This window comes from Lactuca virosa, chromosome 9 (assembly GCF_052849685.1).
Source record: "Lactuca virosa cultivar CGN04683 chromosome 9, Lactuca_virosa_CGN04683_v6, whole genome shotgun sequence".
Taxonomy (NCBI): domain Eukaryota; kingdom Viridiplantae; phylum Streptophyta; class Magnoliopsida; order Asterales; family Asteraceae; genus Lactuca; species Lactuca virosa.
Genome location: NC_136434.1, coordinates 38,460,018 through 38,481,643, shown reverse-complemented (window position 1 = coordinate 38,481,643; position 21,626 = coordinate 38,460,018). Strand labels below are relative to the sequence as shown.

Sequence of the window (21,626 nt, the reverse complement as noted above, 5' to 3'; positions counted from 1 at the left end):
GCTCGAAGGATTGAGCGGGATTGTGACCTCAGGATCAGGTTATATTCCAGCTTGGGGTCAGTTGGTCGTTGGGATTGGCGACAGTAGTTCAACGCTGGTGAGCGCAGGTTGGTCGATATGGAAGAAATATTATGTGAGGTTCGGTTCGCCTTTGATCTCTTGTATCAAGTGGTAATGATTGATTGTGCGATCTATTGCACTTTTGGGACTGTAGACTATGTCCTGGAAGTAGTTGAAGCCCGGTTTAAGGCAGAGGTTGTTTCAACTATTGCAATTCAGCGGTGGATGATCGAGCTAGTGAGTGAGTCAGGATGCGTGACCCTGAATGATATGATTTCTAGAGCCGAGAGTGGGAGATTGGTTGGAGTACTTTGGGAAGAATGGTATTATGTGGGAGGTCTGCGGACAAGGTCCCATAGGATGGTTATTCAGCATTGTCAGGATTCAGTGGTTTTAGTAATCGTTATTAATTGGCGTATGAGAGCGCCGAAGGAAATAGCTTATTGTTGAAGTATTAGTAGAGCATCTATCTTTTGGTCCTTAAGAATTGAGTGTAGGATCATTTAAGCATCAAAGATTGTCGGTTAATTTATGTTTTGATTTCACACCGGTGGGTGGTGATTAGTGTTCTAAGTGGGGGAGAATTGGGAATTCTCGGGTTAAGCGTTAGACATTGAAGGTTTTGTCTGTTTCTGTTCAGATTATGGTTTCCAGAAGGGTTGGATAGGCGTTAATCGATGAATCTCTCAGGGAGCAGAAATCCTCCGAAGGAATTCAAGAGGTGACCGTTGAGAAGCTAGGAGCATGTCACCAATTCCCTTATGCAATGTGCTTATGTTTCCTAAGTTTTTGGGGTATGTTTTCCCTCGATAATGGAATAGAATTTTGATTCGTATCGGACTCGGATTTCGGTAACTTTCGGGATAATTGTGGAAATCTTCTCGGACTAGTTTGGTATTAATAGAATCGGACCAGTCTCGATCGAGTATAGGCTTTGTGGCGAGTAAGTATGGAGTTAGGGATTCTCAATTATGTGCATGGCAGTGATTCTTCGCGTGTATCTATGGGTATTCAAGGTGACAATAGAGTTGGTTCGGATTACGTGTGATCAGGGCTGGGTTATAGTCTGCAAAGTTGAATCTAGAGTTTGACTATCCTTCTATTATGGGATCGTGTGCGACCAAGGTCGTAGGATTTTGCTCGGATAAGCAACTTGTTCTATAGGTGGATCGTGCATAGTGGAATTTCAGCATTGTGGCGTTGGTGGGTGTTGTGAAGGACATTGGTTAGGCCTTTTCTCTTGGACAAGGTTGATAGTTTATCAGGAGCATTCCAGTCATGAGCTGAGGGCTAGGTAGGGCATACCAGACTCATACTGTGGGCTCAGAGGCAATCCAGACCTATGCCGAGGGCCTCGTAGGGGGTATTCCAGTCATAGGTTGTGGGCCTAGTGATCTTAGTAGTCTATTTCTTCTGTTTTAGCGCTTTCGGAATGGGCACATTGTTGAGATTCGGGCGAGCTGTAATCGGCCGCGAGGAATCAGAAGATTTGGTGAGAAATACAAGGGCATGTCCTTGAACCTCAAGTTATGAGTTTAGACCGAGTTTCGTATATAGTGGTATTCTGATCTAGGGTATTCCATCCCGAGGATGACCACACCCTATGATCGATTGGACCTGATATGCTTGGTATACCAACCCGAGGGTTGATTGGGCCAAACATATGCATGATGCGAGGGTATTCCATCCTGGGGATGACCGGACCCGTCGTGGGCATGCCTGGTATTCCAACCTGAGGCTGTTTGGGCCAGGTATGAGTGTTTGGGCTTATGAGTCGGTTATTATATGAATGCGGATCAGGAACCAAAGGGAACGTTGTCTTGCTGATCCAAAAGGGTTCATCACCCAGTTTACATCATGTTGTTCATTATATCACTATGAATTGGTTAGCAAGACGAATTTCTCTTGAAGGAGTACTTAATCTCTTGTCAAGAAGAGAATTACAGGTAGCAATGTGGGATTGTGATTCTGTTTTCGGGTGGGAACCCCAGGGTTTTAGCAGTTGAGTAGCCAGTTGGGAGATAAATGCAATGAATTCAACAATAATGATCCAGTGTGGGCGGTCTGTCATGGGGCCAGACCATCTAGAGACTTCAGATTGCGGATTGAGTAAATGTGATCATATTGCGAGGAATTCACTTATCTTCAGGTTTTAGAACCCTACGAGGGTTGGTTACGGTTGCCTTGGAAAGGCTGGGGTTATGCTCGTAATTGCGGCCGTGTTGCTTAGGTTGTCTGGCGTTTAAGGGATGATAAGAATCGATTTCGAGGACGAAATCAAATTTAAGTGGGGGAGAGTTGTAACATCTCGTTTAAAATAGAATAATTAAATAATAAACCCTGAACCCCGAGAAGTAATTTTATTATTATTTTAGATTATTATAGCCCAAAAACAGATGATAATTAACGGGATGTTAGTTTCGGGGGTTAAAGTGTAATTAAGGGACTTATTTTGAAAAGGTTTTGTAAGAGGAAGGGCTGTTTGGTATCTTTTGGGCTTAATATAAAAGAAATTATTGAAACAGGGGTTAGATAGTAAATATCAGACTTATTTTGTAAATATTTTAGAAGGCAGGGTAGAAATTGTAATTTCTGGATCGAATATGAAAGGAAAAGGAGAAGGAGGGATCAGTTTTGTCATTATGGACCATAGTTTTGAAGGGAGCGGGTATAAGACTGTTCTATTGCCCCTCTAACCCTAACCCTAGCATCCAGCTGTCACTCCCTATCCACCCTTGTCCCTCCAGCCGCCACCACCCCCTCCTTCCTCCGATCTCCGACGTCGCTATTCTCCCACGGTTGTCGAGTCACAGCTATCGTTGAACTCTTGTTGTTGACGACGAGAACTCCCCGACGAAGCTGTATGCGCCGCTGCCACCTCTCCGTCGTCCTTCTTTCTTCTTCTCTTTTCTGCCACCGCCCAATTTGGAACTCGTCACACAGCAGCCGCCACCGCCTGCTGTCGGTTGCTTGTGTGGAGGTTGCTGCCGTCCGATGAACGCCGCCAGGAGGGTAGTAACGACCATTATTCATGGCCTACGATATGGAAGCATATGAAGGGTGGGACCTCTGTCGAATATAGATCATGGAGGACCACCATGGCGGCCGGCCATGATGGTTGTTGCCGATAACCGTTGCTGCTGGCCGTTTTCCTTTGCTGCTGTTGCCGCCAATCTTGTGGCCGTCACCACTGTGAGCCACCAGGTGGGTGGCTGGAGTATATTCTGAAATCGGATATGTGTGTGTGTTTATAAATTAGTGTGTGTGTTATTTCCTTGATTAAAGCATTGTAACATGTAATTTGAGATTAGAAGAATGAAAAGAAAACTCAAACCACCACCGTGAGGTGGTGGTTACCGCCACCGGCCGCCGTGTCGGGAGGCGGTGTGCTTTGATTGCGTTTGGACCTCGTTTGGGGGATGTTTGGACAAATGTTGGACTAATGAAACCCTAGTGGGCCCAATGGAACCCTAATGGGTCAATAAGGCCCAATGTGACCTAAAAGCCCAACCATTGGACTAATGAACTACTATTGGGTTGGAAAACCCTAATTAGGGTTTGGAAAACCCTAAGGGGCATAAAACCCTAACTTGTGGAAATTGATCGGGACACACACACGGGAAGTATGTAATAAACTTGAAATATTAAATAATAATCATTGGCAAACTAACTTAAGGCAGTAAGGGACTAAATGGATTAAGTCCTTAATGGGTTAAGTGAGAAACACTTAACCCTAATTGTCACTTTATGTGAAACCCTAATTTCACTCGGGCTTTGTGTTGGGCCTTCCTATTGGGTTTTGGCGATTGGACTATTGATGGGCTATCCAAGAACAAGTTAATGGACCAAAATAATTAGATGGGCATTGGGATAAGTCCCATGTGAGGACTTGGGCCCAATTTGGAAATTTGGGCCATAGATGGGCCATAACTGGACCTTTATGATTATGAGATATTGGGTCATTGGTATACCAATAGTTTGGACTAGAATTAATGGATGGGCCTTAAGGAGAGACCATGTAGAGGTCTGGGCCCAATTTGGGAAAATTGGGCCATATGTTGGGCTTTGGCCCATTACTTGACTACTGGGTTTTTGTAGTATGAGTTGGACTTTGGGCTTGGAACCCAATTATTAATTGGGTGATGTTTTGATATTGACAGTTCGGTAATCTGTCATCCAGCAGCTGGGATTGTGTCTACGGGACTTCAGCATTTTGAGGTGAGTTATCCTTACTATACTAAGGGGTCTAAGGCACCAAGGCCGGCCCATTGGATTCGATATCTTAGTAGTTACTAATATGTTGAGTTTGAGTTAGTAATGTATGCTAGTTGTTATGCTAGTTTGGTAGGTCGGTAGGATTACCTGTGATACTGATTGATTACCTGTATGTGCATTTATCTGTTACATGTCGACATGTTATGTGGGATGGGTTGAGGTTGTACTGCTCCGTGCGGTAGCCAACAAACCCCAGAGTATTCCAGATATGAGCTGAGGGCCCGATAGGCATTCCAGACTCATACTGAGGACTCGGGAGCAGTCCAGATACGAGCTGAGGGCCCGGTAGGCATTCCAGACTCGTACTGAGGGCTCGGTGGCAATCCAGATGTGAGCTGAGGGCTCGGTAGGCATTCCAGACTCACACTGTGGGCCCAAGGGTATTCCAGTCTGTAAGCTGTGGACCCGTTACATGTTGTTCTGTTCAGTTGGTTATGTTATTGCTGATATTGTTATGTGGACTGTATGTGTATCGGTATTTTGGGGGTAACTCACTAAGCCTCAGGCTTACAGTTTCAGTTTATTGTTTCAGGTACATCAAATGATTGCAAGAAGGCAAAGGCGTGATCGTACAGTTCCTCACCTTTTATGACTATGTTTCTGGGATACTCTGATATAGAATTGTTTTGAAAACAAATTGGTAGTAACTGATGGTTTCTAAATGTTTTAAAAAGTTTAAATTTGGCCTGATTTTTATGGATGTTACACTTGGGGTTGCCACCCTTGATGCTATTTGAGTCCATAAGACAGAAAGTTGCCATCTTGATGGTCTTAATGGGTTCATTCTTGAGTTATGGTCACTTTTATGGAAGTAGAATGCCATTTTTGGAGTTTGGGTTTGTTTGGGGCATGCAAAGTCACCAAGTCAGTGACTTTATAGGTTTAGATGTTAAGTATAGCTCAGATCTGTGATTTGGACTTGTTGGATCAAGCATTAAGCACTTAATGGATGTTGTGCATGAGCGGTTTGTACGTCGGGCGTACTATGTAGTACGCTGCGCGTACAGTCCATTTGCTCAGTACGTTAAGCGTACAGAAGAGGTACATTGGGCGTACGCTATCAGGAGGTCTTGGGCCTTTGTGGACTTCGGACCTTTAGGCCCTAATGGTTTTGGGCCTGGATTTGCTGATAGTTGGGCTTGAATGCATCTTTGGGCCAATAATGGAATAGTTGGGCCTATTGGGCCTTGTGGCCCAATATAAAAATAAACTTCGCATTATGGGCCTCGGTTTGGGCCAATTCTTGGATTAGGTTGTTGTGGGTCTTCGTGGGCCAATTGGGTCAGGATTATTGACTAAGGAGAATATTGGGCTTTAGTATAAGGTCCATTAGAAAGGTCTTGGCCCAATTTGGAAAATTGGGTCATTGATGGTTTTATGGACATTATAATGTTGGGCTTTTGTTTTGGGTTTGGGCCTTAGTTTTGGATCATATTAGGCCATGGGTAAAATGTCATTTTACCCCATGCATGGATTAAGGATTATGGTATGGGACCCAATTGCTAATTGGGTATAGTGATTGGTAGTGACAGCTCGGTTAGCTGGCGGGGCAGCAGCTAAGGATTTCTTCAGGAAGCTTCTGCATTCGAGGTGAGTCTTCTCACCATACCCATGGGTCTAAGGCACCAAGGCCGGCTCATTATGTGATTATGGTATATGTGTTAGTCATTATGTGATTTGATATGTTATGTGATTGTGTGTTATTGCATGGAAGACCCCGGGGGGGGGGGGGGGGGAGCCCGTGGCATTGGATGTAAGGCCATGTCGGGTAGCCCATGGCATTCCTAGGTAAATACCATGTAGGGTAGCCCATGGCACAATGGTGTAAGACCCTGGGGGAGCCCACGACATCCTTACAGGTTTATTTGTGTTATGTGTAGATATTTCTGTGATATATGATATGTTTATGTGATATGTGTTATGCTAGTTGTCTTTGTGATACTTGCATGGAAGACCCCGGGGGGAGCCCGTGGCAATTAGATATAAGACCATGTAGGGTAGCCCATGGCATTCTCAGGTTAAGACCATGTGGGGTAGCCCATGGCACAATGGTGTAAGACCCTGGGGGGAGCCCACGACATCCTTACAGGTTTTTGTATGCATGGCTTATGTGTTATATGTAGCTTTTATAGCTAGCGGGAAATGTGATATATGTAGCTTTTATAGCAACATGATATGTGATATGTGGTTTGTGTGTATGGTATGCTCTGGAAAACTCACCAAGCTTCGTGCTTACAGGTTTTGTTTATGGTTTCAGGTATCATCGTTTTGGAAAGGAAGGGCTCGGATTGATCGCAGTGCACACACCTATGATTTCCGCAATGGATGATTTTGGGATGAAATCTGATAAATGTTTTACTTAATGAAGATTTGAATTGTTTAGAATAAATGGTATCAATGTTTTAGCTATATTAAAAATGAAAATTTTACCTTTGATTTTTGGGTCGTTATAATAATAATAATAATAATAATAATAATAATAATAATAATAATAATAATGAAACAACAAAAGACAAAAGACACAAAAATCAAATTAAAATGAGTTTATTAGACAAAAAAAAACAATATATTTAAGTCAAATCAGGTGGGTTTAATTCATGTCAAATCAATGGTACGTATAGAAACACTCACTCGTGGTGCTTCTTGACCAATCTCTTTGCCAAAAACCTATTCAAATAGGACATTAAGCTCTTATTAACACGGCTTATTCCATAAATAGCTTAATGTAAATCCATATCTGAAATGATCATTCACTTGATCACTAATTTCGTGTTACATCTTTTTGTCTCAAAATCAATTAAGCTCCACAAATATCCTATTATATGTCTTAATTCATTAAGATGTCAACTTAATTTCAAGTTTCCAACACTTTCATCATTTGGGTTCTTTTTCCTTTGTTGATTAGGTAAATGTTCATACTGTAAAGACCTCTATGTTGATCCGTAAATGTAAACAACTCTTTAATTGACATGTTTAAGAAGTAAGCTTGAATAAACAGAGTTAGTATACTTAAACACCAGTGAAGCAGCTATCATTGCTACAACAATTTCAGTTGCAACTTCTGATCCTAGGGAAGATACGTTTATTTGTATCACAAGTCTTTTTTTCAGTCGTATCTTCAGGTCGATCCCAACATTTGTGGTCAAGATCTGGGTCACCGATCTGAATGTAGAGCACATTAGGTTCAGGATGAACATTGATGAAGTAGTCGGTGAGCCATTTTAGTGAGTTTTTAGCGGATTGTAATTGTTCGGCTATAGTCCTTTGATCTCCATAGTCGAGGATTGCCCATAAAAGAACAGTGGTTGTGTAAGCCATATGAAATTGAAACTTCATATGGTCTACGACGTCATACATTTAATATGTTTAATCGATTAAGAATCGTAAGTAGCAATGAAGTGGCTTGAGAATCAGATGTTGAAAAGGCATCGCCGATGACTCGATGAGGAAGCAAGAATAAGGAAGGAGCGTCATTGTCGTTCGGATACATAACCCTAGAATGATTCTCTTCTTTAAATGAAGGGCATATTTGGCAATACAAATATATTTGATTGGATTGATTAAAATCTGCTGTGGAAAAATCACTTCCCGACAGCCAGACACCCCCTAAAATGGATAGTTTGGTAATAAGTAATAACAGATCATCCATTAATATTATAGCAATTCATCAAAGCCTCTATCTGCTTCGTCTACGGTGTTCCTTTTCTGCCACGCCATATCCCCCACGACCACCGTCGACGGTTATGACCGTGAATGCGGGTGCTAAAATCGATTATTTCCGCAGAATTTGTATTTAGGTCAGGCTTCATACGATTTTGCACCGGAGGAAAAGTTAATTACAACAATCATTCAACCAATATCTTGACCTAGGGTAAATGTATTGCTGATTTGTTTTTAATTTGGATTTGATTTTCAGTTTTCAAATCAGATGCTCTGTTATTGGAGAAACCGATTAGAAGAATGCCGCCATTTGCCATAACACCGAAAAGCTCTGCTTATTTCTCTGCTCTCACCCAAGAGATCGATAAAAAGCTCCATAGGGTTTGTATAATTCTTCTGTGCATATCAATTGCCGTTTTAATTTGATTCGTTATTTATGATTTCTATGCATCTATACACGTTGATTGATCGGTTAATTTGAATCTGTTAATTGAGCGTTTTCTTCATAACTTCTTCAGGCAATAGCCTCAGCAACTCAGAGACGCGACTTATTACAAGCTCTGTTCGCAGACATAGCTTTAGAAGTTGATGATCGAGCTAGAGGTAACAAAGTGCAGAACAAACTTGGCATTAATTTGTACATCAACCATATCAATTTTTCCTTGGAACAGATATCATTCTTGCCAGAGAAGATGCAACTTCTGAAGCATTGGTAGAAGTTCAGGTTCCCATATGCTTCTACGATGTTCTGGCTGACCATTTCTCCTTGCAACCTGAAAATGGGAAACCAATTCTTGTTTTGATTGTCCAACTCTGGAGTCAGCCATTTGCCTCTCATATTTTCGCCCTTCTCTTCCATAAATGGGTATGTAAGTCCTTACATACATGTTTTCTTGATTCATCTCTTTTCTTATCAATGTTTAACTTTACTACTTTATGTTTATCTTGCAGTTATTTGAAGTTGAACTTGATAGTGCAGATGTCCTCCTTCGTTACTCATCAGCTCTTGTACAAGGTGCTACAAATGTCTTCTGGTATGAACTTTGATGGCTTTTGTTTTGGCCTAAATTCAATCCATTTAGGTTAAACTCTTGTTTGATTCTGATGCATTTGTATTCTTATTTGTAGGATTGATGTCCAGACAAACACGACACACTTTAAGAGTGTTTTCTCGGTGTGAGGGCTTCTAGTTTATACTATTTATAGTTCATGACTTTCAAGATCTTTTAAATCACACATTATTAGTTTATTTTTTTTAGTATCTTCTTGAGGATGTTGCTTTGGTGCCCGAAAAGTTGAAGAAAATCCCTTTACAGGTTAATAAACAAACAAAAATCAACCCTATTCATATGACTATACTTACACTTTCTTTATACTTTATTGTGTATTAACATATATAGATAATTATATCCTTGTGGTTTTCAGACACAACGAGATCTATTTCTTCTGCTTTCAAGATTCATATTCCTTTATAATCTAGGTAATATTACTAATACTCAATTATACCACATACAAATACAATGTTGCTATTAGATTCTATCTTAAAATGTATTGTTTCTTACAGTGGACAAGATTGAAAGCTTTTTAAAGAACTTTCCGGAATACCCAAATGCTTTCCTAGTAGGGGGTCCTGCAGATATACTTGTTATCGAACTCTCTGATCAGGTAAGATCAAAGAAACTGTTTTATTTTATGAATTTATTCCATGGAAAATTTAACACTTTCTTATTGGTCAGCTTCAAAAACTCAAAGTGGAACCTGTGCTTTTACATTATTTCTCCCACATTAAACTTCTCCAAGGTAATAACAAATACTCTTCATTCAGTAATTACACTTTTTCACCTGACAAGAGACATGACAGAACAGGTTGAACTGTGACTGATGTCAATGGGATAAAATTAAAAACTAAAACTTTTTGTCCCACCCAAAAAGGTGGAACTTTCTCGTGATCTGGTGTTTGTGCAAAAAGACGTAAATGCCCTTTTTTTTCATAGGTTTGGAGCTTCGAATGACTACAAGTACAAGGCTTAAAAGCTGCTTGTACAGCTTCACTTCTCCTGGTGGTCCGATGTATCCAACAAGAGCTGTTCGTCATGCAGCCTGGGATGCTCTGGATTTTCTTTTCCCTGTAAGTAAATCTTTATTTATTTATTTTTAATCTGAAAATTTTAATATTTGTTTTGTTTTGGTTATAAGGTGGGGCGATATCCACGACATATAATTAGTCTGTTTTTCCGGTTGCTGTATCCATGGTACTGGCCATCTTCATGTTGGCATTTTGTCTTGTCATTCATACAAGCCATATTTTTCTCCATTTTGAGGCGTATCTTTCCACGTTATAAATTCAAAGATCCTCATGAACATCAATCTTAGCCATGGCCCGCCACCTGTGTCCATACAAAATTGCTGTTTCTGGCTCGACACGTGGGCCCGCCTTTTTTGTTCTCGTGAACCGATGTTGGGTTGTTGTATTTTGGTAAATTCATGTTTTTTTATTATTATTATTATTAATAGGGTTAATGTCAAAGACATAATGGCAACCAACTATTATTGTTTCAAGCCACCCGATCGTGTACTGTATTATTCAACATGTTATTAAACATCTTATGTGCTTTCAATTATACTGTCACCCCGATGTGGCAAAAATTTTAAGTTTTTGTTTTTGTTGAAAGTTAAAACTTATACTTTTATTATCGTCTTCAATTTAGGGTTTTGAATTTTAAGAACCATTGACTTAATGATCATCACCTTCATTGTTATCTTCCGTATCACCTTTGATATGGGTTAGAATTATGACAATATTTAGATGTTTATTCATGTGTGTTACAAAAATATAATCTCCTATGGCTTAAAAATAAACGAAAAAAACTAAGGAACGTATAAAATGGTGGTTTTGGTTCTTTGGAAAATCATAAATGATGTAATGTTATGTTGTGTATTTTCTACAAATGCAAAATTAAAGATTTAAGGAATAAAATGTAAATTGACCAATAACTGAAGGACTCTTTATGTAATTAACTTCTATTTCATTTCAATAGCCGCTGCAACTCGCTCACTCCCCGGCTGCATTTTCACCCAAATGAGAAAGCTCCACCGTCATCGTTCCATCCGGCCTCTTCCGCACCCAAATCCCATCATCTCCACCACCCTTTCACCGTCGTACCCCACCAAACACGAAATCAACGGCCACCTTGATAATGACGAAAACCTCATATCCACTATCACTAACATTGTTCATGGAAACCAAAGCTGGAGTGTATCTTTCAACAACACCATCTCTAGCAACTTGAAACAGCAACACGTCGAAAAGGTCTTGCTCAGAACCCTAGACGATCCAAGGTTAGCTTTACGCTTCTTCAATTTCTTAGGCCTGCACAGGAACTTCAACCACTCAACTACGTCGTTTTGCATCCTCATACACGCACTCGTCCAGTCCAATCTCTTATGGCCTGCTTCTTCACTGATCCAAACGCTCTTACTACGAACATCGAGTCCGGAAATCGTTTTTAAGTATTACTACGATACCTATGTGAATTACAATTTTTCGAGAACTATAGGGTTTGATTTGTTGATTAACGCGTATGTTCAAGGCAGGAGAGTATTAGATTCTTTTTCGGTTGTGAATTTGATGAAAAGCAAGAATGTAATGCCTGAGATTAGAACTGTAAGTGATGTTTTCAACGGATTGATTCGAATTAGGCGATTTGATTTGGTGTTGAAGTTCTTTGATGAGATGACGGAAATTGGTATCAGGGGCAATGCTTACATACATACTGCTATCATTCGATGTTTGTGTGAATTAAAGAATTTTGATAGGGCAAATGAATTGATACAGTGGTTAGGGTCCAACAATCATGAGTTAAATATCGTTATGTACAATGTGTTCATTCATGGGCTCTGCAAGAGCCAAAAGATGGAAGAAGCAATGGAGTTAAAGCAAGCATTGCCTTTAAAGGGTTTGAAAGCTGATGTTGTCACATATTGCAGTTTAATTATGGGTTTCTGTAGATTACAACAATTTAAAACTGCTAGAACTCTAATCAGTGAAATGGTGGACATGGGGTTTGTCCCAAGTGAAGCTGTTGTTTCAGGTGTTGTTGAGGGGTTGAGAAGAAATGGGGATGCTATTAGTGCTTATAATTTGATACAAGATTTAGACTCCATCAAAGCATTACCAAATATATTTGTATATAATGCATTGATCAATTCGTTATGCAAAGAGGGAAATGTAGATGAAGCCAACATTCTTTTTAAAAACATGGATACCAATGGTTTAACCCCTAATGATATTACTTACTCAATCATCATTGATTCATTTTGCAAAAGAGGCCAACTTGAAGATGCACGTCTTTTTCTTGATAAAATGAATGATTCAGGAATAAAAGCATCCGTTTATCCTTACAATTCTCTGATAAATGGATACTGTAAGTCAGGAAAACCAAGAATTGCAGAAACTCTTCTAAAAGAGATGGTTTTTCAAGATGTAAATCCAACAGTTGTGACATATACATGTTTAATAGATGGATATTGCAAACATCAAGATGTACACAAGGCATTGAGGCTTTACCATGAGATGACAGGGAAAAGAATCTTTCCAAACACTTATACATTTACTTCACTAATTTCTGGTTTTTTTAATGCAAACATGGGGACAGAAGCAAGTGCTTTCTTTCTTGAAATGATGGAAAGAAACGTGATCCCTAATGAGAGAACTTACAATGTTATGATTGAAGGCCATTGTCAAGAAGGAAACATGGTAAAAGCCTTTGACTTGTTTGACCAAATGGTGGAAAAGGGTCTGAAACCCGATACATATACCTTCAGATCTTTAATGGCTGGACTTTGTTCGATTAATAAAGTTTCTGAAGCTAAAGAATTTGTAAATAACCTCAACAGGCAAAACCACAAACTAAATGAAATGTGTTATAGTGCTCTTTTACAAGGTTTCTGCCAGGCTGGACTTTTAGATGATGCAATTAGTGCTTCCAATGAGATGATAGAGAAGGGAATCGACATGGACATTGTTTGTTATTCCATGCTTATAAATGGAAGTGTTAAAGAAGGTGATGATGTAAAATTAATACACTTTCTAAAAGAAATGCACGATAAAGGAATGAAACCAGATAATGTTTTATACACAATCTTGATTGATGCTTTTGGAAAAAGAAGAGATCTTGGGAAAGCAATAGGGTATTGGGACATAATGATTAGTGAAAAATGCAACCCCAATGTTGTGACATACACTGTGATTATAAACTGTTTATGTAAATTAGGGTTTATAGAAAAAGCCGAGGTTTTATTCAAGGAAATGCTTGTGAATTCCATCTTCCCAAATCATGTGACATACGGATGCTTTCTTGACTGTTTGACTAACGAAGGGCATATGGAAAAAGCATTACACCTTCATAATATTATGTTAAAAGGGTCTCTAGCAAACACGATAACATACAATATTTTGATTCGGGGTTTTTGCAAATTGGGTAGAATTCAAGAAGGTGTGAAGATCTTGGATGAGATGTTTGATAATGGAATCTTGCCAGATCATGTGAGTTATTCGACCATTATTTATGAATATTGTAGAAATGGGAATGTACATGAAGCGATTAAGGTATGGGATTTGATGATTGATTCGGGTTTGAAACCAGACACATTGGCATATAGTTTTATAATACATGGTTGTTGTGTTGCTGGAGAGTTGACCAAAGCGGTTGACTTTCGTGATGACATGGTAAAAAGAGGATTGAAGTTGAATCAAAGTCTGGAGCTTTTGTGATTCGATTTGGGTGTCTGTTTTCATGAAACAATCGGGGTAAGGTTTTAATTTTTTTTTTTTTTAAATAGTTAGCCTTATAAAGCAATTAATTTAAGATATAAAACTTGCTTGTGTAGCTTCAGTTCCCAATTCCCATGGTGGTTGTATGTCACCAAAAGAGGTGATTGTCATGCAGCCTGGGAGGCTTCCCATGGTGAGTGGTGGAGGTGGCAAGGTGGGGGTGGGGGTGGAGGTGGTGGTGGTGGTGGTGGAGACATTGGGGTGGAAAAAGAAATACATAGGGTAAGAATTTACAAAAACATCTTCGAAAATCAAAAGCTATTTTTTTGTCTTTGGGAAAAAGAGGCCAAAAAGACTATTTTATGTTTTTTGTTTCTTGAAAAACAAACAGTCTGTTTCTCAAATGTCTTTCCACATGTAGACAAAAGAAGTCAAAAAGACTTTTTGCCAAAAAACAAACACCACCTTAGAACCTTTTGAAGTGGGGTTTTAAAAGGTTAGTTCTTTTATCAAATTCCCTTTTGGTAATTAATGTGATTAAGTTCATTTGTCAAAGCTCTAATATAATTATGTGTTACAACTAGGTGTGTTGTTGAAGGCTCACCTCAAAAAACCAGACCAATTGTGTTGAAACTCAGTCCTGAATTTGGGATTCTGGAAATAGAAGGTCGTTTTTGTCATTGCATCCAGTTTTGGCTCATAAGCTATGTTTTACATAGCCACAAATGTAAAATATTCGTGTAATCTTTATTTTTGAGATGCTTTTATGTGGTTTTTTTGCTTTTATTGCTCGACTTGAGGCATTAGAGTTTAGGGTAACTACAGTGGTATGCTGAAAGTTATGGATTTTGTCCATTCCTTGAGTGTTTAACATTTTTTGTGCATAAAATGTATTTTTTGTAGGACTTTCTGTCTTTGAGCTGTTTAATATAACGATTGGGACTATTGAGTCCATGTAGAATGTATGTCATCAGCTTCACCTATCATCACTTTATCGTTATGTTCAAGAAACCCTAAATCAAACATATCTACAAAACTAATTCAACCAAAAATCAAGTATACAATTTACAGCAACAGACTCTGAGAATCTCATTAAAATGAGGCATGGGAGGTAGATGTTGACAAATGACAATCATGTCTTTATAAGGTGTAGAGCGACTACATCGCATAAATGATCTCAGGCATATGCAAAGGATATCTTGTAAAAAGAGACATGAGACAGATGTAAAATGAGACAGGTAAGGTGAAAGTAAATCAATGTGAAAGTATTGACAAATAAGGTGAAAGTACAGCAGATCAAGCATACAACTTAAACAAAGCTAATCTTAATTGGGATGATTGACGTTCTTTTATTCTTGTTGTCATTCATCGTTTCTTGATGTTCAATTTATTTTATGTAGGTATCTGTTGACTTAAATCTGCTATAAGTTATGTGACTCTTGAATTGTGGTTCATATATACTAGAGATAGGTTAATTGCACTCGGATATTTCTTTTGATTTCTTGGTTTCTTCGTTTCTTGGTTTTGCTAATTGTAGTTCATATACACTAGAGATATGTTAAGTGCACAGTTCATTATTTCACTTGGATTTATTATTCCACGTATAGTAAAAAAGCACTCTACAAGGTCATCGTAGGGTTTAGGGTTTGCAAGAGAAATTCTATAAAAAATGTAAAAGATTTGTAGAAATCTGAATGAATTAGAAATAGAAATTCCATAAAAATGTTTTGTTGAAAAATTAATGGAATGGAATTCTATTAAAATCCATTAAATTTGTAGTAGTAGATTTTATCATTTCATACGCTATATCCAAAGAATCTATTTTACATACCCTTTCTTCTACAAAAAGAGAACAAGTTAATCTTGAAATAAACCTAAAAAATATAAAACAAAATGTTGAGGGCATATGGCTCTTGAAATAAACCTAAAAAATATAAAACAAAATGTTGAGGGCATATGGCTCGATACATATCAATTGCACTATGATATATTTTGTCATCCATGTGCATAGTCCCATTCTCCTATATACGGCCATCATGTTCGATCTAACTTTTCATTGATTATTTCCTAGGGTTTCTTTTTTTCTCTATAACATTGTGTCATTGACACTTCACATAAAAACCTTTTCTTTACATCTTCTTTGACCTCTATGTATTTTTTTAGGCCTGATACTCAATTCTTTAATGTATATTTTTGCAATACAATTAGGATTCACCTATGTAACATGTTTGAACTCCTTAATACAAGTATGACTCTCATCGAGTCCTTTAATTTGGAAAGACCTTTGCTTGTTCATTCATTGTGGCCAAAGTTCTAATGAACAACTAAATTTTTTCTTATTAATACCACATTTAACTCGTAGCATTTGGGTGGAAGATTTGGATACCTATTTACAACATAATTTGTTAAACAAAAACTCATTTCTTTTATAGTTGCATACATTTCCTAATATATGGTCTCATATTATTCTAAAAAGTATGTGGGTCATGGATACCATATTCAACACTAACTTCATATGTTTCCTCGTCCATTTTTTTCTAAAAGTTTCTCACTATCAGAATCAGTGGCGGAACTTAAACATCTAATTTGAGAGGAGGGGGAAGGGGGGAGAGAAGTATAATATGTATTAAAAATGGAGAGCATAGAGGCATAACCCATATTTTATATTTTTAGGCCTAATATGTATAAAAATAATGGACGATGGACTACTTCTAAGTTCTAACCAAAATATCAAGAGGGGTCATAGCCTCTTTTGACCCTTATAAAGCTCCGTCCATGATTAGAATGTTCCTCCTCTTGAATTCTTTCTTCATTGTTTTTTGTAATCACGCGATAATTGCATAAATCATGTAGAAATGCATCACTTGAAGTTTAAAGTATTCTTCCTTGTCGTTGTCATTCAAATCTTCATCCACCACAAAAGTAGGTCCCCCTTCATCACTTTTTAATCCCGAATTATTTTCTTCAAAGATTGAATCGGAACATTCTGCCATCTCACTGTGATGAAGCATTCACACGAGTTAAACCGTTATTTTCAACAATTAACCAACCGATGAGAAATCAAATATTTTAATGCATGAAACGAACGGTACATGCATATGGCTTACCGGGAAGCAAGCAAGTAACTAGTTATTTGGTCAACAATGAACAAAAGTTTAAAATATAATGTTCGATTTAGGAAAATAAATGTCAAGACTGAAAATAATAAAATAAAAATATAATGATTTTTATATAATTTATCATTGTAAAATGAGTTTGAACTGCATTTCGATTTTCATTTAGGAGGTAACTATCTTCCCCCTTCCTTGTTTATCCTTCTTCTTCCCTTTTTCAAAATTTTGGGATTTTATTTGAAAACTACTTATTGATTTCTTAGGGTGCGTTTGGTTGTGGAAACTGTTTTTATTTCCTAAGAAAATGTTTTTAGAAAATAGGGATAGCTAGAAGAAAATCTTGAGCATGTGGTGCACGTAAACACTGGAAAACTGTTGTAACATCCCGAAAATCAAGATATAAAAAAATTGTTTTTAGATTAATAAATCGTTAATACAGATTGTTTCCATAAAACCACAGTAACCAATATTTAGCAAAACATCATTAAACCAGAGTAATTCACAGAATGCGGAAATATGTGGTGTGGACTCTGCAATCATCCCGAACTCTTCCATTTGAAAACCGGAGTACCTGAAACATAAACTGAAAACCGTAAACACAAAGGTTAGTGAGTTCCACAATATATCATACCACATACAACCACAGATTATCATGCACATACATATAGTTGCCATGGGCTCCCCCCATGGTCTTTACCTGGAATGCCATGGGCTCCCATATGGTCTTTACCTGGAATGCCATGGGCTTCACCTATGGTCTGACATCCAATTGCCACGGGCTCCCCCTGGGGTCTTCCATGCAAGTATCACAGAGACAACTAGCATACCACATAACATGTAATGGGCCAGCATTGGTGCCTTCGATCCATAGATATAGTGAGAAGACTCACCTCGTACTGTTGAATCATACAGAAACACCATTGGCTGTTGGTTGATAGATCCCCGAACTATTAATAACAAAACAACACCCAATTAACAATTGGGTTCCAATCCATAACCACATCTTCCTATCTGGGGTAAAAAGACCATTTTACCCCTAACCTAGACTTATCCAAATCTAAGACCCAGACTTACAATCTGAAAGGCCCAAATGCCAATAAATCAACCAATTGCCCAATTTTCCAAATTGGGCCTAAACCCCTTACATGGGCCTTACTTTAAGGCCCAACCATTCTTTATAGTCCAAAACACTTTGTATTCCGATGGCCCATTAATAACTCAAACACTCAAACTCAAAATACCAAAAATCACTCGTGACCCAAACCATGGCCCAATTTTCCAAATTGGGCCTAAACCCCTTCGTAGGCCTTCTCAAAATAATTATCAGCCCAAAAGAAACAACTCAGCCCAACCGAAGCCCATACCAAAAGAGTCCAAGTCCAAAAAGCCCAATTCCCATCTGATCAGACGTACGTACGGTGTACATGGCTTGTACGCACGGCGTACGTCGTCGGTCCAAAAACGGGTATCATAACCGGAACGCACGACGTTCCCAATGTTACACACGGCGTTCCCAGCGGCCACCCAAAAGTCATTCCAATGACTTAATCCTTAAGCCAAACGTCCAAAACCTCATAATAGCTAAATACAAGTGACTTGATCCATAAAGTCGAAGGCTTTAAGCCTTCGCATGGCTTAATGAAGCCCAACTCAAAAGATGAACCCTAAAGGTCAAAATCACCCCAAAAAATGTCTTAAAAACTTCTTAATACCTTAAGACCTTAATCCAAACTTCCAGATCTGGTTTCAGGGGACTTCTTAAGTCATAAAGTTTCCTTATGACTTAACATAACGCAATGGGACCCAAATCAAAAGCCCAAGTCCCAAACTTCATCAAATGACTACTAAATCATTCATGGAAGGTTTATACCCATAAAGATCCAAACTTTATGACTCCATAACCTCAACAAGGACCAAATATGAAGCTCAAAGGTTCTGGAGTAACTTCTACTCACAAGAACCACCTCAAAGGGACCAAAACCATAACAAAATACCACTTAGCTAGATCTACATGAAAGAGTTTTCAAGGTTGAGACTTTATACCTCCAGAAGATGGATCTAGGTGCACAAAGCCTGGATCCAAAAGCTCCAAGTCAAGCAATGACTCTTCAAGAAGTTCTTTCTTCTTCCTCAAGCACCAAAACACATATAAATCACTTTGAAGCTCAATAATCACACAAATGGAATCTAGGGTTTCGTTCTTAGGGTTAGATAGGATGGAGGCTAAAGGAAATGAGGGTTGGAGGTGAGTTAAGTTCTTTAAATAGGGTCCAAGACCCTAAATTAGGGTTTTAATCTGGCCTGAAGAACGCAACGTGTTCCCTTGGGGAACGCAGGGCGTTCCCAAATGCACCCCGTCCAAATTCTTGTGTACGCCATGCGTACCTCCCTTGTACGTCATGCGTACCCGTTTTGGCCCAACACCCCTCTAACTTTAAATGGCATAACTTTTGCATCTCTTATCCGTTTTTGATGTTCTTTATATCCACGAAAAGGTAACGAGAAGTCCTACACATCTATAAACTTTATTTAGTCTGAAAACCAACCGAAATTAAATCCAAAATTCATAAAAGGCCCGAACCAACACCTTTACCGATACCCTTAGGCTCCAAAACACAAACTGAATACCCGAATCATCCAAACTACATCATCAACCTCCAAATGAGCCCAAACTCAATTCTTCAAGGGTTCTAAGCTTGCTAATACCTACTCCTTGATCACCACCCCGCAATGAGAAACGATTCGAAACCGGGCGTTACAATTGCTTTCTTCTGAGTCGTCATGTCTCCTGTGGAATATCCTACCATCCTCAAATATTGACTCTTGATTCCAATATTCCCAGCTGACAAGATATGTCTGATGTGCCGTAAGACATGTTTGGACTCTTTTGGAGAGCATGCAGTTCATTGCAAAGAACTCCCGGGGTTCAAATACATGCACGATTTGGTTAGAGATGTTTTGGTCGACATAATTAAGCGTGCCAGGGTTTCCGCCAAGAAAGAGGCTCCTGTGAATTTCCTGACTGACCCGACAGAAGGAATGTCAACCCTTTGACCGGCTGGCGTTTTGATTTTTGGATGAGTTGGAGGGAAACACGCATGTATGGACCTTACATGGGTATCCCCTCTCGTAGGCTTGAGAGTCAGGGTTTCACGGCGGGACAGGATGCATTAAAAGCTGCTACTTGCAAGGTTACCAAATATGAGAAATCGTGTGTGGAAAATCAACACGTGTTCATACCTTTTGCATTTGATACGTTTGGTTTCTTTACGTCGGATGCGGTGGAGCTTCTTAGTAGAGTACAACGGATCATGCATAGCAATGTTATATCCCCTATATCTATGGATGTAGTCTTCAAAAGAATTGATTTTATCATACAAAAAAGCTTAGCGGTACAATTTGTTGCTCGTTTGCCTTTTCATTCGTTGTACGGTGATAACTAATATGTATTAATTTTAAAAAAAATTTGAGTTTTCAATGAAGATTTTAAAAAATGTGTTTGGTTGGAAGCGATGGAGTTTTCATTTTCTATCTTAGAAAATTTGGAAAACTTTGGAAAAATGTAAAATTATCTTTTTTAATTTACATGCAATTTGGAAAACTGAGAATTTTTAATTTTCTTAAAAAACTTTGAAAAACTGAAAAAACCAAAAGTGTTTTCAAAATTTCCGTTTTTCTTGAAAAATTTTCCACAAACAATCGCACCCTTAGCTTTTCAAAAAGCTAATAAATCAAAAATATTGTTTGTCGCAAAAGCTATTCTTAAAATAACTTTTTGAAAAGTTAAAAACATCTCATATTTTGAAGAGATCATAAATCAATAAGTGATTTTGGTTATATGTATAAGCTAGTCAAATATATTTTAAATTATTAACTTATTGATTTTCATTTCACCACAGAAACTACAGTATGCAACGAGGGATTAAGATGACAAACAAAAGTTAGCATTTGGGAAACCATTCTTGCTTGCAATAACAGCACCAGTTGGATTTATGGTTTTCGGAGCATGCAAAAGACGCTGGAAAAATATGACAATGTTCATTCAAACAAAAATTAAAAATCTTCTTTCTATAACGAAACGAATATACATATATCATATCTATCTATCTGAGTTAAACTAACTAAACGCGGGAGCATCTCGATTAGCACCGGGACCTCCATTTCCAAATTCCACCTCCCTCGATTTCTTGATGTTCTTAATCAGATCGACAGAGGCATAAATCAAGATCACCAATGGCCATTCTTTCCTATTAACCCTGAATTAGATAATCAAATAAGAAACCTTCGAATTCGATACAATTTGTGTTTGTAGCATATGCTCTCCAGATAGAGAAATCAAGAAATTTGGGTTGAGATCGAGAGGGACAGAAACGGAGACTACTTGAATTTTTTTACAATTAAATTAAGTTTAGATCAAAAGCGGTTTCGTGGTGTAGTTGGTTATCACGTCAGTCTAACACACTGAAGGTCTCCGGTTCGAACCCGGGCGAAGCCATGTTCTTAATTTTTTTTTCCCTAGTGTTTTTCCTTTATATTAACTGAAACTGAATGCAGCTTCGGTTTTTCCTTTATCAGAAAAAAATATAATTTTAAATACATTTGTTGTAAGTTTATAATCAAATAAATTATGAACTTATATAAAATATAAAATTACTTTTGATATTGGGTTTTTATTATGAACTTATAACATACGGAAATTAGTTTTTGAGCTTAAAATTGTCAACAATAAATATGTTTGTCGATGT

The 21,626-nt window shown here is 38.2% G+C and overlaps 2 protein-coding genes and 1 non-coding gene across 4 annotated transcripts; all 3 read left to right on the top strand.

The window, feature by feature from the left end:
• The first annotated feature begins 7,969 nt into the window (after nt 1-7,969).
• Nucleotides 7,970-10,647, top strand: LOC145135918 (uncharacterized). The gene is made up of 12 exons (XM_079070127.1): nt 7,970-8,132; nt 8,252-8,376; nt 8,514-8,598; nt 8,667-8,860; nt 8,947-9,029; nt 9,124-9,169; nt 9,255-9,311; nt 9,421-9,475; nt 9,560-9,660; nt 9,732-9,795; nt 9,990-10,123; nt 10,192-10,647. The coding sequence occupies exons 2-12, from the start codon at nt 8,296-8,298 to the stop codon at nt 10,366-10,368; spliced, it is 1,077 nt and encodes a 358-aa protein (XP_078926253.1). The 5' UTR covers nt 7,970-8,132; nt 8,252-8,295; the 3' UTR covers nt 10,369-10,647.
• A 408-nt stretch (nt 10,648-11,055) lies between these two features.
• LOC145138301 (Pentatricopeptide repeat (PPR) superfamily protein) lies at nt 11,056-14,678 on the top strand. Of its 2 annotated transcripts, none has more exons than XM_079072399.1 (3): nt 11,056-13,804; nt 13,891-14,264; nt 14,353-14,678. In XM_079072399.1, the coding sequence occupies exon 1, from the start codon at nt 11,075-11,077 to the stop codon at nt 13,766-13,768; it is 2,694 nt and encodes an 897-aa protein (XP_078928525.1). In that variant the 5' UTR covers nt 11,056-11,074; the 3' UTR covers nt 13,769-13,804; nt 13,891-14,264; nt 14,353-14,678. The 2 variants fall into 2 exon arrangements, with proteins under 2 accessions (XP_078928525.1, XP_078928524.1); XM_079072398.1 differs by having other exon boundaries at nt 13,885-14,264.
• A 6,624-nt stretch (nt 14,679-21,302) lies between these two features.
• TRNAV-AAC (transfer RNA valine (anticodon AAC)) lies at nt 21,303-21,376 on the top strand. Its single transcript has one exon. It is a non-coding gene; the product is annotated as a tRNA-Val (tRNA).
• The last annotated feature ends 250 nt before the right edge of the window (nt 21,377-21,626 follow it).